At 43.3% G+C, this 13485-nt stretch overlaps 2 protein-coding genes across 3 annotated transcripts; one reads left to right on the top strand and one right to left on the bottom strand.

Annotated features, from left to right (window-relative positions):
- Window positions 1–566: 566 nt before the first annotated feature.
- Window positions 567–1942, bottom strand: pnx (posterior neuron-specific homeobox). The gene is made up of 2 exons (XM_037117690.1): window positions 1309–1942; window positions 567–1213 (listed from the first exon to the last, which is right to left on the bottom strand). Exons 1-2 carry the CDS (start codon window positions 1460–1462, stop codon window positions 720–722), a joined length of 648 nt encoding a protein of 215 aa, XP_036973585.1. The 5' UTR covers window positions 1463–1942; the 3' UTR covers window positions 567–719.
- A 4390-nt stretch (window positions 1943–6332) lies between these two features.
- On the top strand, window positions 6333–13407 carry ash2l (ash2 like, histone lysine methyltransferase complex subunit). 2 transcript variants are annotated; one of them, XM_037117464.1, is made up of 17 exons: window positions 6333–6422; window positions 7004–7070; window positions 7164–7309; window positions 7388–7476; window positions 7591–7685; window positions 8033–8128; window positions 8312–8407; window positions 8514–8589; window positions 8769–8786; window positions 10206–10305; window positions 10946–11163; window positions 11242–11409; window positions 11802–11995; window positions 12304–12396; window positions 12481–12579; window positions 12670–12729; window positions 12840–13407. In XM_037117464.1, exons 1-17 carry the CDS (start codon window positions 6364–6366, stop codon window positions 12945–12947), a joined length of 1782 nt encoding a protein of 593 aa, XP_036973359.1. In that variant the 5' UTR covers window positions 6333–6363; the 3' UTR covers window positions 12948–13407. The 2 variants fall into 2 exon arrangements, with proteins under 2 accessions (XP_036973359.1, XP_036973360.1); XM_037117465.1 differs by lacking the exon at window positions 8769–8786 and having other exon boundaries at window positions 6334–6422.
- The last annotated feature ends 78 nt before the right edge of the window (window positions 13408–13485 follow it).

Below are 13485 nucleotides of genomic sequence, written 5' to 3'. Positions count from 1 at the left end.
GTGTGTGTGTGTGTGTGTGTAAGAAAGAAAATATTTGTTGAAAAAAAACAGATTGAAGCGGCTCTTTTATGTGTGTCGCTGAAACACTTTTATTCCAGCAAGGATGGAATTCACCACTTAGGATTTTTGTTTTTGTCTCGCTCACCGCACACACACGCACACACACGCACACACACACACACACACACACGCACACACACACAGTTAACCCCATCTGACCTCAGTCTGTGACCAGTTAAACTGATCTGAGGCTGTTCAGGGAGGTTTGTGTTTTGTTTTACGACGCACTTCTTTTCACTGAAATCTGACCCAGATACTTCGTCCATTTTTAGGAGGAAACAAGCAACATGTGGAGCAGAAAAGTTGATTTAAAACCTTAGAAGATACAAATGGTCCTCTGTTTCTTTATGTGATTATTTAATAATATGTGCACTGATGTCATTTTGGACAGTAAACTGTGGATAAAAAGATGTTAAATCCATATTTGAAGAGTTTTAAGAAAACGGGGAAGAAACAAGATCAAGTTTGATTTAAAAAAATGTTTATTAAAATAAGTTATCGGCTAATTACATTAAAAATATTTCTACACTCAGTCCTGTTTGGCACTTCAGCTCTCCTGGGTGATAATAATGATAGAATAATAATAATAGTGCCATACTCTTTGCAGATTTTCCTCTGGAGGCGTGTTGGTGCATCATGAGCTCAGTCAGATTCAAACATCATCTGTAATAGTGATGATAGGGCACCAGCGGCGGCGCATGCGCAAACATCTGCAGCGGCTGCTGGTAGCACAGAGGCCTGTAGGGCAGAGCGGGGCAGGCAGCGGGGTGTGGGGGGAAGGATGAGGGGAAGCCCGGGTGGAGATCCTCCTCTGCCTCCGGCCCCTGCAGCCGCTCCTTCTTCCACTTGGTGCGCCTGTTCTGGAACCAGATCTTCACCTGAGTCTCGGACAGGCGCAGGGCGGAGGCGATGCTGTGGCGCTCCAGCACCGACAGGTAGTGGCACCTGTGGAAGCTGCGCTCCAGGATCTGCAGCTGCTCCAGGGTGAAAGCGGTGCGGATCCGCCGGCTTTTAGCCTTCGACCTCTGAGGTTTCTTACACGGAGCCTCTTCCTCCTCTTCTTCCTCCTCCTCCTCCTCCTCCTCCGGGCTGCAGCCTCCACCTGCCGGAGGATGCTGCTGCGCCTTTGGTCGATATCTTGGAGAAGACGCTCCTGAAACAAGGAAAATCACAAATAAATCTATTATATTTCTACAAAAAAATAAGCCAACTGAAGCTCATCTCTGCAGCTCCGAGCTGTGTTCTCACCTGTTGTCTCCTCAGCACAGATTATCCTCCCTGTAAACTTTCTTGGATCCAGAATATCCTCCACAGAGAAAGGCGTCCTGTGGCCGAGCGCTCGTTTGGCTGCGTGTGGCTGCATCTCAGCTCTCCTGGCAGGCGGCTGTGTCGGTGCCTGCATGCGCTCCTCGGGGGTTTATATACTCAGCCTCTTGCACACGCTTGCAAATTTACATTTCATTCAAAAAAAAAAAAAAAAAAAAAAAAAGTTACCCAAACGAGGCGATGCGTCTTGCGGGAACAATCGCTGCCTTTGCGCGCAGACACGCTCCGGCCCCGTGTGGACCCCCGTGTGGGCACTTCAAAATGTAAATGTGCGCTCTCAGCTGGAGGAGGAGGGGAGAGGACAGTGCCGGGTTATTTATTGCCGGGCATCTGGTTAAAATGTGCCCCCTTTCTTTCCCTCCGTGTTCCTTTTTGTGCTTGGGCTTGTCATTATTTGCAAATGTGAGATTTTACGGTGGCAGGACACGTGAACGCCGCTTGTGATGCTAATTGATGGACTCATCAAAGGGAAAGTTTTTTGCGCTTTTCTCTCTCTGTCTCTCTCCCTGTTGAGAGCAGCGTCCCCACAATGCACCTCGTGTTTAATGAGAAGCCCACTAACGACTTTATGAGGCCATCTGATCACTGAGGCTTCTGCAGGTCTGAGATGAGACACAGTCAGGGAAGGTGGTTTTTTTTTTTTGCATTTCAATTTATATAGTTGGTGCTGAAACAAGTGGACCAACAAGTAGAAGAAGCAGGGATGTACAGAGGTCATGCCCCCATCCATCCATCCATCCATCCATCCATCCATCCATCCATCTGTACGACTTCAAGACTTTAAGATAAATCTGTGTTTTTCTCTGCAGTTTGACAGGAGCAATAATCATTTAAGATCTGCTAGCGTGCAAATTTGTTTTGGAAGCAAGTGAAAGAAAGACGCAGAGGTTTAATATAGTGTTTTGTGGAAATATAAGATAAGCATGAGGACAGTAAACCTTCTTCCTGTTCATGCACCGAAGATATTCAGCCTACATGCAGCCTGCAGCTCACAGATTTGTTTGCATGTTCCCGGCTGAGGTTACGACTTCACGATCAACATATAACATCTAATCTTCTCACTAAGGGTCTCGTTTGCTTCCATAGGTCAATTAGAAACATCAGTATTAAATTGAGACTGATTTATAACCTGTTAGGATCTGATGTGTTCACGTTTAACTGGCTGCGTCTCCCCTCCACAGTTTTATCTGCCTTAAACTGCTTCATTACCGCCACAATTCGGTTAACAGCTCCATCTTTAAATCCACATTATCAGTTATAGTTTCCTAAAAAACCCCAGAGTGACCACTCCTCTTCAGGTCCGCGGGGGGTTCAGAGCCGAGGGGTAAATGATCCTGTGGAGGTAACTCATGAAGGTGGCAGCTGCCGGTGCAGACACCTACAGAGTGGCTGGTATTGAAAGGACAAGAGAGGCCGGACCGTAAGGACAATTAGCAGATGTCACCAGTGGGCTTGACCCTCTCTGACCCTCAGCTTTGTTCTGGGGGACAAGGGGAAGTGGATGGACTCAGGGGGGAGAGAAAGATGAGGTGATGAAGGAATGATGAAGAGAATGCAAACTGGTGTGGACAGAAATTTGAAAAAACTGAGGAAGAGAGAAGTCTCTAAATGAAGCTGCAGTGGTATAAAACATGCCCTTAAACATCATTACAGTGTAAAAAAAAGAACTTTGTTGAGGTTTAATTTTCTTTTCCTCCGGTCACAATGCTGTGCTCATGCTGTGGTTAGGTTTAGGCACAGAAACAGTCGGTTAGAAACGGGGCAGCGTAAATTTTTGGCTGAAATTATCTGTTTCAGTCACCACAAACATGACTGGAAATGTCCAGAGGGTTCCTCAAAAGTACCCAGTTCTCTCACCTAAAATGTGGCTCAGAATGGCCCCACTTCCTGTGAAAAATATGTGGTTTTGGTTGCCACAAACATGGGAGGAAATGTCCCAAAGTCTTCTTAAAAACACAGATTCTGTCGCTGCAAATCTAGCTGTAAAAGTCCTGAGGTCTCATTAAAAACACGCTGCTCTGTCGCCAAAAACAAAGCTGGAGATGATTCGACTTTCCCTGAAAAATATTTAGGTTTTGTTCACTGCAAGCGACGCTGGAAGTGTCCCGAAGTCGACTTAAAAACACCAGTTTTTTTTTCTCCACAAACACGACTGGAAATTGCTTGAGGTATTCTTAAAAATACCTGGTTCTCTCCCCACAAACACTGAGATGGCCGGACTTCCCGTGAAAAATATGTGGTTGTGGTCACCAAAACACGTCTACAAACATCCTAATCTCTCCTTAAACAAACCTGATTTTTTCACTATAAACTGGCTTGGAGAAGGCTTGAGGTCTTGTGAAAAACTTGTGTTGAAACTAAGAAAGAATGAAATCAACAAGAGAAGTTCATTCAGAGAGTCTGTCCATCTAAAGTGGAAAAATCCTCAAAACCTGAAAATACACAAATCAAACAGAAGTGTTTCAGAAAGACAGTGAAGTTTATTTTCAAAGGAAAAAGTTCCATGAGGTCAGAAACTTCCTAACTTCATCTCACCGTCCCGACGTCACAGATGTGTCTCCACTGCAGCAGGAAAAGGGAGGAGAAAACACGACTATTATCTTTTTTTTTTCTTTTTTTTTTTCTCCAATGACTCGAAGGCATTTACTACAACACCCAGGGGTGCTCTCAGCATTCCCCCGGCTCCTTTGTGAGACGACTGCCGGCACACTTGTCTTTGTGCTCGACGAGACTTTACTGGTGCTGGAACGACCGCCGCAAACTTTAAATAATGTTTGACTCTCAGAGTGTTCGTGGGGTGGTCTCCGCTCCTCACAAAGCTTCTTATACGACCCCGTGAAGAAAAGTAAAGAGGACATTTGCACGTCCAAACACCAGATCAACTGTGGATCAGTGGTGGAATGTAACTAAATACTTGTACCTGATCACTGAGGTATCAGCACTTTACTTGCGATGTCTCAATTAAAGATATAACATTTCTGCATTAAAACGTCTAAAAACAACTTGACCTTTGGATATATCTTGTTGAGTTGTGTACACACGTTACCCCAAATGTGAAATCTGTAATTACCTCCACTGAGGAGGATATTTTTATCATCTGTTCAATTGTTTGTTTGGTTGTTTGTTGGTTTGTCAGCAGGATTACACAAAAACCACAGCAGGGATTTTTCGCAAAAAACTTGGGTGGAGGTTGTGTCCCAGCCAAGAGTAAGCGCTGTGCTTACGCTCTGGTTAGATTTAGGCATAAAATAATACTTATTTGGTCGCTACAAACACGGCTAGAGATGGCCCAACTTTCTGTGAAAAATATTTGAATTTAGTGCTACAAACATGGCTGGAAATGTCCAGAGGTCTCCTTAAAAACATCCGGTTTTGTCTCCACAAACACGGCTAAAGATGACCTGACTTTCCCTAAAAGATATCTAGTTCTGTCGCCACAAACTCGGCTGCAATTGTCCCATGGTCTACTTAAAAACATCCCTACAAACATGACTGGAGAGGAACTGAGGTTTTGTTAAAGGAGTGTAAAAGCTAAAAACACAAACAAGAAAATAAGTAAATTCAGAAGTCGGTTTCCTTGAAGGAGCTGATGACAGCAGAGATGTTGAGGCTGCACAGGTCTCTCGCTCTCCTCCTGATTTTTGCATGACTGCAGATTTTAACAGTAAATCTGCCACAGCATCATACCTCAATGAGACTTCATGATTAATTCAGAGTCTTAAATGGATTTTCATTCTTTGGATTCTTCTGTGTCGTCAGATTTCAGCCAGAAACTCTGGCTGCTTCTTCTGGCTGCTTCTGCAGCTGCAGACATCCCGACCGCACATCCATCATCCAGGGAGGAAAAACTACGAGGGGACAAATCCACAAGCACCCGACTTCCACAGAGAGAAACCCTGACTTCCACCATCACACGTCAACATTATAATCATCTTTAACCAAATCACAAGCCTCAAATCCAGTTTGTCTTAAATCAAATCACAACAGTCGACATGCAGCAAAATTCTCCACAAAAAAATGAAGCACCACCTGTTGCTTTTTAACTTTTCACATTTTCTTTTCACTCCCTTTCTTTCTTTTTGCATTTTACCAGGCAAATAAGAATTAGAAAATAATTTTAAGACACAAAGAATAATTTGCTCTTAATGACTTACCTAGTTTAATAAATGTCAAATCAAATGCTGACTTAAAAATCCTATAAAGTCATGCACCAGTTCTGATATAACTCCAATCTAATAACATTATACTGATTATTCCATCTAACAGGTTGTGATTTTTCTAAATATTATTGTAGCTGTGTGAAGTTGATATGGGCCCTCTTGTGGTCAAACCACTAATCCCCAGATAGTTTAGTTTTTTTGAAAATGTAAATACTAAAGTAAAATTTATGCATCTCATTATGGTATTTAAATACACTACTTAAATAAATGTAATTAGTAACATTCCACCACAGATTTTAGCACTAGGCTAAGGTGTATGATGGATGTATGTGTGTAAAAATGTAACTTTTGATACATAACCATTACTTGTCAATTAAATATAGGCTTTTTCATTTTTAATTAACGTTCAATGCATAGGAATTTAATGCAATTTATATTCTAATATAAAATTGTTACTACTTAATTAAATGTATTTAGTTTTTGCACAGTATAATACATTACAAGTTGTACAGAATAACATTTTCCATGCAATGAAACTTTATTCTAAAATTCAATATGTGTAATTTATAGGTAAAATGTTTTATATTGCAAGTTGAATATTATCTAAAGCCCATTAAATTGTATGTTCATTAAAAAGTAAATGTATTTAATTGTAAGTTTTCAATTCATTTTAATACCATCCACCCATCATGTAAAATGAGGTGCAGTTTACCTGTTTGACCGGCGGTGTCGCTGTCGAGCGAGCCCGCGGCGGCAACCCGGAAGTTGTTGCTCCAGCTGCATCTCGCGATGTTTGTTGTTTTCATTGATTTGAAAGATGGCGTCTGAAGGGGAGGCGGGTAGTGCTGCAACAACCGAACCGGAGGCTGGAGAGGGGTAAGGCTGCGTCATGCCGCACTTTTTTCATTGTTAAAAGCTTGTATGATATAATTCTGATGATCTGTGAAAATATAAATTACAGAAACGCTCTTTCTTAGCTGTAAACGCTGTTAGCAAACCGGCTAGCTAACATTAGCGGTCCACAGACTCACCGAGTGAACCGTATAACGTTACAGCTCAGATGCTCTTTATAAAGAGAAAACATCCGTACATCGTTAAATATATGATCGTTTAATGTTACCCTGTCTGCCTGTTAACTTATAAATCCTACGAGGCGTAGTTGAATAATTTGTATGTATTGATATCTCCCTGCAATAATGATGTATGTAAACACCTTGCGCCAGACTCCGTTTGAAAAATGTCAGCTTCAGCAAACACAGTGTATGATAGGTAGGAATAGTAACGAAGGGGCCGATGAGCACATTGGCGCTGATCTGATATAGCCGAACTCGAGTAAGTCACATACGTTGATTCTACAGCTGTACAGAAGCAAATCAAATGAAAAATGCGATTTCTATAAATGGAGAACGGTTAAGCGAGGATGTTAACAGCGTGCCTCTCTTTCTGTTTAATTCCAGGGATGCTGCATTTGGGGAACTACCCACCAGCATGGATACTGAATCATCAAACGGCAAAGAGGGAATGGTAACGCTGTTGGATAGTATTATTTATGACTTTCAATGGCTTTGCTTTAAATTATGATGTTTTTCTCACGAGAATAAGATGTTTTTTTGACAGGAAACAGCTGGTGAAGGCTCAGAGGCTGCTGATGCTATGACTGGATCCGGAGATGAGGAGAGCGGGAGGCAGCTGGGCGAGGTGGAGCTGCAGTGTGCCTTGTGTATGAAGTGGTTCACTGCAGACACATTTGGCATCGACACTGCGTATGTATTTGTGTAGTGGTCAGTGAAATATCAGCACTTATGTGACTGTACAGTACTGACCCGTCTCCTCTTCTACAGGACCTGTCTGCCCTTCATGACTAATTATGTGTTTCACTGCAACGTGTGCCATCACAGTGGCAACACATACTTCCTCCGAAAACAAGCAAGTAGGTGTTCTGTCTTTTATAAACTACCTAAAATTACCATAACAGTGGATTTAAGATATTTGCACTCAACATTAGTGTTTCTTCCACAAACCACTGTTAATTTCTGTGTTGCAGTCCTGAAGGAGATGTGTCTCACAGCCCTGGCAAACCTGACATGGAGGTCCAGAACACAGGAGGAGCACCCAAAGACGATGTTCTCCAAAGACAAGGTGACCATAAGATGTTTCTCAACTTTTGTAGGAGCTCAAGTGGGCATCTAAAGCATCTAGTACTCTTAAATTAAATCGTATGGGAAACTGACCTTTCCATATAAACTAGGGCCAAGCCAGCCAAGAAGGAAGGAATTCTTAATAATATAATGATACTGATGTTCCATTTAAATTGATATTAGTTATAGGATACAATTTGAATTACTTCTTGCTGCCTTTGACATGACAGTTGGAAATTAAACATTCAGTAGATTTTAAACACGAAGTGTCACAAGCGTCTCCTGATGTAGCTGTGAGTGCTTCATCACATATCCAGATATTTTTCTGTTTGTCATTTCTCTCTGCAGGATATCATACCATTCATTGACAAGTACTGGGAGTGCATGACAACTCGTCAGAGACCGGGGAAGCTCACCTGGCCCAACAACATAGTGAAGTCAATGGTAATGTTGTGGTGGATAGCGGGGAAACGGTCTGAGGCAGCCAGTGGGAAGAGCTGTTGTGCCTCATCAGTCTAGCAAGTTGCTTCCTGCATTTAATCTCCACGAGCTGCTGCTTTGTTGCAGCCGTCCACATTTTCTTTACTGTAATACTGTTGTAATTTTTTACTATTTCACATTTTCTAGAGTAAAGAGCGAGATGTTTTCCTGGTGAAGGAACACCCTGATCCTGGCAGTAAAGACCCAGAGGAGGAGTACCCCAAATTTGGCCTGTTAGATCAGGTATTGACCACTTAGCTGTCGCATGTAAAAAGGGTTTGGACTGCTGAAACTAAACAATGTTTGTATTCACATAAAGTAATTGTTTTCCCCTGTTATTCTTCTGAAGGACCTGGGAACCATCGGACCCTCCTATGACAATCAGAAACAAACCACTGCTGCTCCTACTGCTGGTGGGCTGAATGGTAAGGATGTAAAATGTGAAATAAAGAAAAAATCTTACTTGTAACACAGATAAAGATTGATTACAACATGGTCAAGAGGAGAAATGTTTCACATCCCTGGACTGTAATCAGTCCCCAAAGCCGAGCGTGAGAGCCAGTTAAATGTGATGACTGTGGTGATTTTGTGCATTTTGTTCCAGGTGGATCTGCTTTCTCAGGTGAATATGTGGTATCTTGGCATCTGGCAGCTGATCAGTGTGTTTTTGTGTCTTGTAACCCTCTGGATAGAAGTTGGCCCTGAGGTTCCAATCAGACTTCAGTTTGCCCCTCAGCTCAAACCAAACTGATCCTAATTATTAATTAGCATCTTGTGGGCAACTTCATCCATGTCCAGTTGTAAACTCCCTGTCTGCTCTCTGCATCTGTTTGGTGCCCCCCCTCCCCTCCCCTCCCCTCCCCTCCACCCCTGAAAGCTTTGCCCCCTTTGATTGGTGAACATATCTTCCTCGTCTCTGGCTTGCTGCTACTGGGCTCCAAAAAAAATCTCCTCACTGAGATGACTCTCTGCCTGCTACATGACAACACATGTGGGAGCAGAGAGCCATTTCTGATTTGCCACGGGCTTCATCCAATGCTGATTAGCCTCATCCTCTCTCTTCCTTCTTCTTCGTTTGCAGTTTTTTGGTGTCAGACCTTTTAGCCACATTGATTCTGCTGAAATGAAATTTATTTGAAATGTGAGTTTAAAGATATGAGTTCAAAGTGCAGAACTACTCTTCGCCCTGTGTCTCGACGACAATGTTGGCGTCGAGCTTCACACAGCTCAAAGTAACCGATCTCTCTGGTTCTGTCTCGTCCGAGCATTTCAACAAGTGTGATGAGCAAGAACAGTAAGAGCTTTTTTTTGTAGTATGCGGTTTCATTTCAAACTAGGCAACATAAAACTCAAATCTATAGTAAAGGGGCTCTGGGCAACCGTTTGTATCTAATGTCACCTTTTTTATTGCATTAATGTCGTGGAAAATGAGACCTTCACCCTCTCTCTCTCTCGATTGTGGACGTTTTCTCGAAAGCTCTTGTTTCTCGATCTGTGTCAGATTGACGAGGTGTGGTAAGAGGCTGATAGTGTTTGGAAATCGCCATGCGGACTAATTCCTGCCTTTTTGTGCCTGCTGTTCCCCCGTGTACACACCTAATAACCTGCTTTCACCTTTAGTGTAAGTGTGTGTGTGTGTGTGTGTGTGTGTGTGTGTGTGTGTGTGTGTGTGTGTGTGTGTGTGTGTGTGTGTGTGTGTGTGTGTGCTCAGTGGCAGTCGTGGCATTGTTATCAGTGTTTAAAGATGGACTAAGTTTACACAGTCCAAAATAGTTAAACTGGACTGTTGTATTGAGTTGAGGTGTTATAGATATTTAGTCTACCTTCATTCCTATGAATGTGGTGGACAAAATATTAGAAACACCTCTTAGTGTAATGCAGCACAATTGAACAGCATCAAAGTCACCATGAAGGAGAGGCTGGATTTAATGCACATCTGTTGTGTTGGACTGTAATGAGTAGATATTCCCTGAGCCACTGACTGCCTGTGTGTGTGTGTTTGTTAATGTTCAGGTGTATAATCCGTCTGATGTTTTTGAAGGTGCTTTGGCCCCGGGCCCTGGAAAAGGAAGAGGGGCAAAACGTAAACAACAGCAGCAACAGGAGGGCACAGCTGCAGGGGCCACGAAGAGGACCAGAAGGTAGAAGCACTGTCAGGGAACACACACACACACACACACACACACACACACACACACACACACACACACACACACACACACACACACACACACAGAAACTAGTCATGTTCATGATGCAAACTGAGATGAGCCACCATAACCTGGTCCAAAGTGAACTAACTTCAGCTTTGTGTGACCTGGCTATGTCGTCGGTGTTCCTGGTGTTACAAGGTGATCAGGCTTACACTGATTACATTACCTGGCCACAGCCCCCACAGTTTTGTCGATTTATTAGTTAGACGATGGACGCTGTGATTGCACTGTCTTCTCAGTGCAGCAGCACAACACAGAGAGTCACATGTCACTTTAATGTGAGGACGGCTGCTTTTCAGGACAATAGCGGAGGATTTGTTGTCGAAACGAAAAGCAAAAGCTCCTTTTTAGGACCCTGCTGACATTATTGAGGGAAAAATGACTGTTTTTTGCCTGAGAAGTGTGCAGCCTGTAGATCTTCTGAGAAATCGAGATCAAGGAAGAAAAGATGCTGCTTATTCATCCCTGTAGAATCATTATGAGATGGAGTTAAAGATCATGTAGAAAAATCACTGAGTCGTCCTTTAAGTCGGTGACGATGCTAAACTTCCCTTCCTCTTCATCACAGCGACCCTCTGTTCTCGGCCCAGCGCCTGCCTCCTCACGGTTACCCACTGGAGCATCCCTTTAATAAAGACGGGTACCGTTACATCCTAGCAGAACCAGACCCTCACGCTCCGGACCCCGAGAAGCTCGAACTGGACTGCTGGGCCGGTAAACCCATTCCCGGTGATCTGTACAGAGCCTGTCTGTATGAGAGGGTGCTGTTGGCTTTACATGACAGAGGTACGAACAAGTCGAGACACGTTTTTAAGAAAAGTGGTTTATGCAACTGTACAATACTAATATATGTTCATGTTGCAGCACCTCAGCTGAAGATCTCTGACGACCGTCTGACAGTGACCGGGGAGAAGGGCTACTCCATGGTGCGAGCCTCTCATGGCGTACGAAAGGGCTCCTGGTACTTTGAGGTTTCTGTTGATGAGATGCCGCCAGAGACTGCAGCCAGGCTCGGCTGGTCGCAGCCACTCGGTGAGCACCGCTTCGTCCTGAAGAAGCTTTGTGACGATGCATTTTCCAGCTAATCCAAGAAGGTTTATAAACAGTTTTATTCAGCTCAGAGGTCCAGTGTGCAACACCTGCTGTAGAGAGGGACTTTCACATTGCAATCTGCAAAATCACCACTAGATGCCACTAAATCCTACACAATGGACCTTTAAAAAGTAGTAGAATTTATTCAAAACTCCCTCTGAGATGTAGCATAAAAGCAAGACAGAGAGAAATGGAAATGCAGTACCTCAAATTTGTATCTAAGATGGGTGTTTGAGTAAATGTAGTGTTGTTTTCATACTCAGCATATTCCTTTCTATTTCAGGAATTAGGAATAAAAAACAGAAGGATTAACAGAACTATTTGCTTTGCAGGCAACCTGCAGGCACCTCTGGGCTACGACAAGTTCAGCTACTCGTGGCGCAGCAAGAAGGGCACAAAGTTCCACCAGTCGCTGGGAAAACATTATTCCTCCAGCTACGGTCAGGGAGACACGCTGGGCTTCTTCATAGAGCTGCCCGACACCACAGAGACCGCCAAGGCTCTGCCGGATACGTACAAGGACAAGGTAACAGCTGAGACTCAGAGAACCACACAGAACTGTGTTATTGAGCTAGACAGGCTCTTCAAGTCACTCATGTGAGGATAATCCTGATGATTCTGATAACAGAAATCCACATCAGTCAACTGTTTTTAAAAAAAAAAATCTTTTACTGTCCGAGGTCAGATGCAAGTTTAATGACAAATAGTTGAAAGAAAATAAGTCTCACAGGTTCAACAGGAAACAAAGTTGGGTGTTTTTTATTCTCAGGCCTTAGATGGCTGAATTTGATTTTAGAACAGGGGTTTGACATCTTAATCGTGTTCTCTTTCCAGGCGCTAATCAAGTTCAAGAGTTACCTGTACTTTGAGGAGAAGGACTACGTGGACAAAGCAGAGAAAAGCCTCAAGTCGACGAGCCCAAGCAGGGTGAGGACGCCTCTCCAAAAATAAACTCCACTCAGACAACCTGCCACGGTTTGCTGCTGTTAACCTGCAGATCCTGTTTTTCAGATGATATTCTTTAAAAACGGAGTGAGCCAAGGTGTTGCTTATGAAAACCTGTTTGAAGGCCTCTACTTTCCCGCCATCTCACTGTACAAGAGCTGCACGGTTAGTTACACATGTTGTTGTGTTGGTGATTTTCCTGCTTCCTGTTTCTTTTTCCTTCAGTTTGTTAAACTTCACCCCGTCTCTTTTCAGGTGTCTGTCAACTTTGGGCCACATTTCAAACACCCTCCAAAGGACCTGAAGTACCAGCCGGTGAGAGCTTGTTTAAAGATTCACATCCTTACAAACCTCTCTCGCTCACGTCAGCTGTCGTTTGATCCTCTGTGGTTTGTGTTTTTTTTTTGTTTCCCCCTCACACTCAGATGAGCGACATGGGCTGGGGAGCTGTGATCGAGCACACGCTGGCCGACATGCTGTACCACGTGGAGACGGACGTGGACGGACGACGCAGCCCTCCGTGGGAAGGATGAGCACGCGCACACACTCGCAGTCAAAACCTGGTTCCACTTTCAGACAGTGAAGTTAAAGCACCACACACTGCAGCAAACATGTGCCTGATTAAAATGATGTTTAAATTTGTTGTTGTTAAAAAAAACGATGAAAACCTCACGATGGCTGCTTGTCAACATCTGTTAGCGTGTCATCAGCTGACATTCCACTCTGAACATCTGGCAACTAAATCAACTTATTTTTGGTGCTCTGCTTTAAAATATTTATATTTTGAAGCTGCTGTTGCTGTTGAGAGACGCCACCGGGTGTCAGGTTGAGCCCAGACAGACCCACTTCATTCTGTAGACAGGAGTCTATTCTGCAGTCTTTAGAGTGTTCAGTCTTTTTTGCTATTTTTATTTGTTTTACAATGTGTGTCAGTTATTTACTGTTTTATACTCTGAGTTAAATAAAAAAAAAAAAAAAGAAAAGAAAACGCTACATGGACAAAAGTTGAGTCGTTCATAAAACCTGGATTTCAAACAAAGATTCATATATTTGACATTAAAACTGATGGTT

This window comes from Acanthopagrus latus, chromosome 12, assembly GCF_904848185.1.
Source record: "Acanthopagrus latus isolate v.2019 chromosome 12, fAcaLat1.1, whole genome shotgun sequence".
Classification (NCBI taxonomy): Eukaryota; Metazoa; Chordata; class Actinopteri; order Spariformes; family Sparidae; genus Acanthopagrus; species Acanthopagrus latus.
The sequence above is the reverse complement of the archived record's forward strand: the minus strand, read 5'-3'. Positions and strand labels throughout refer to the sequence as shown.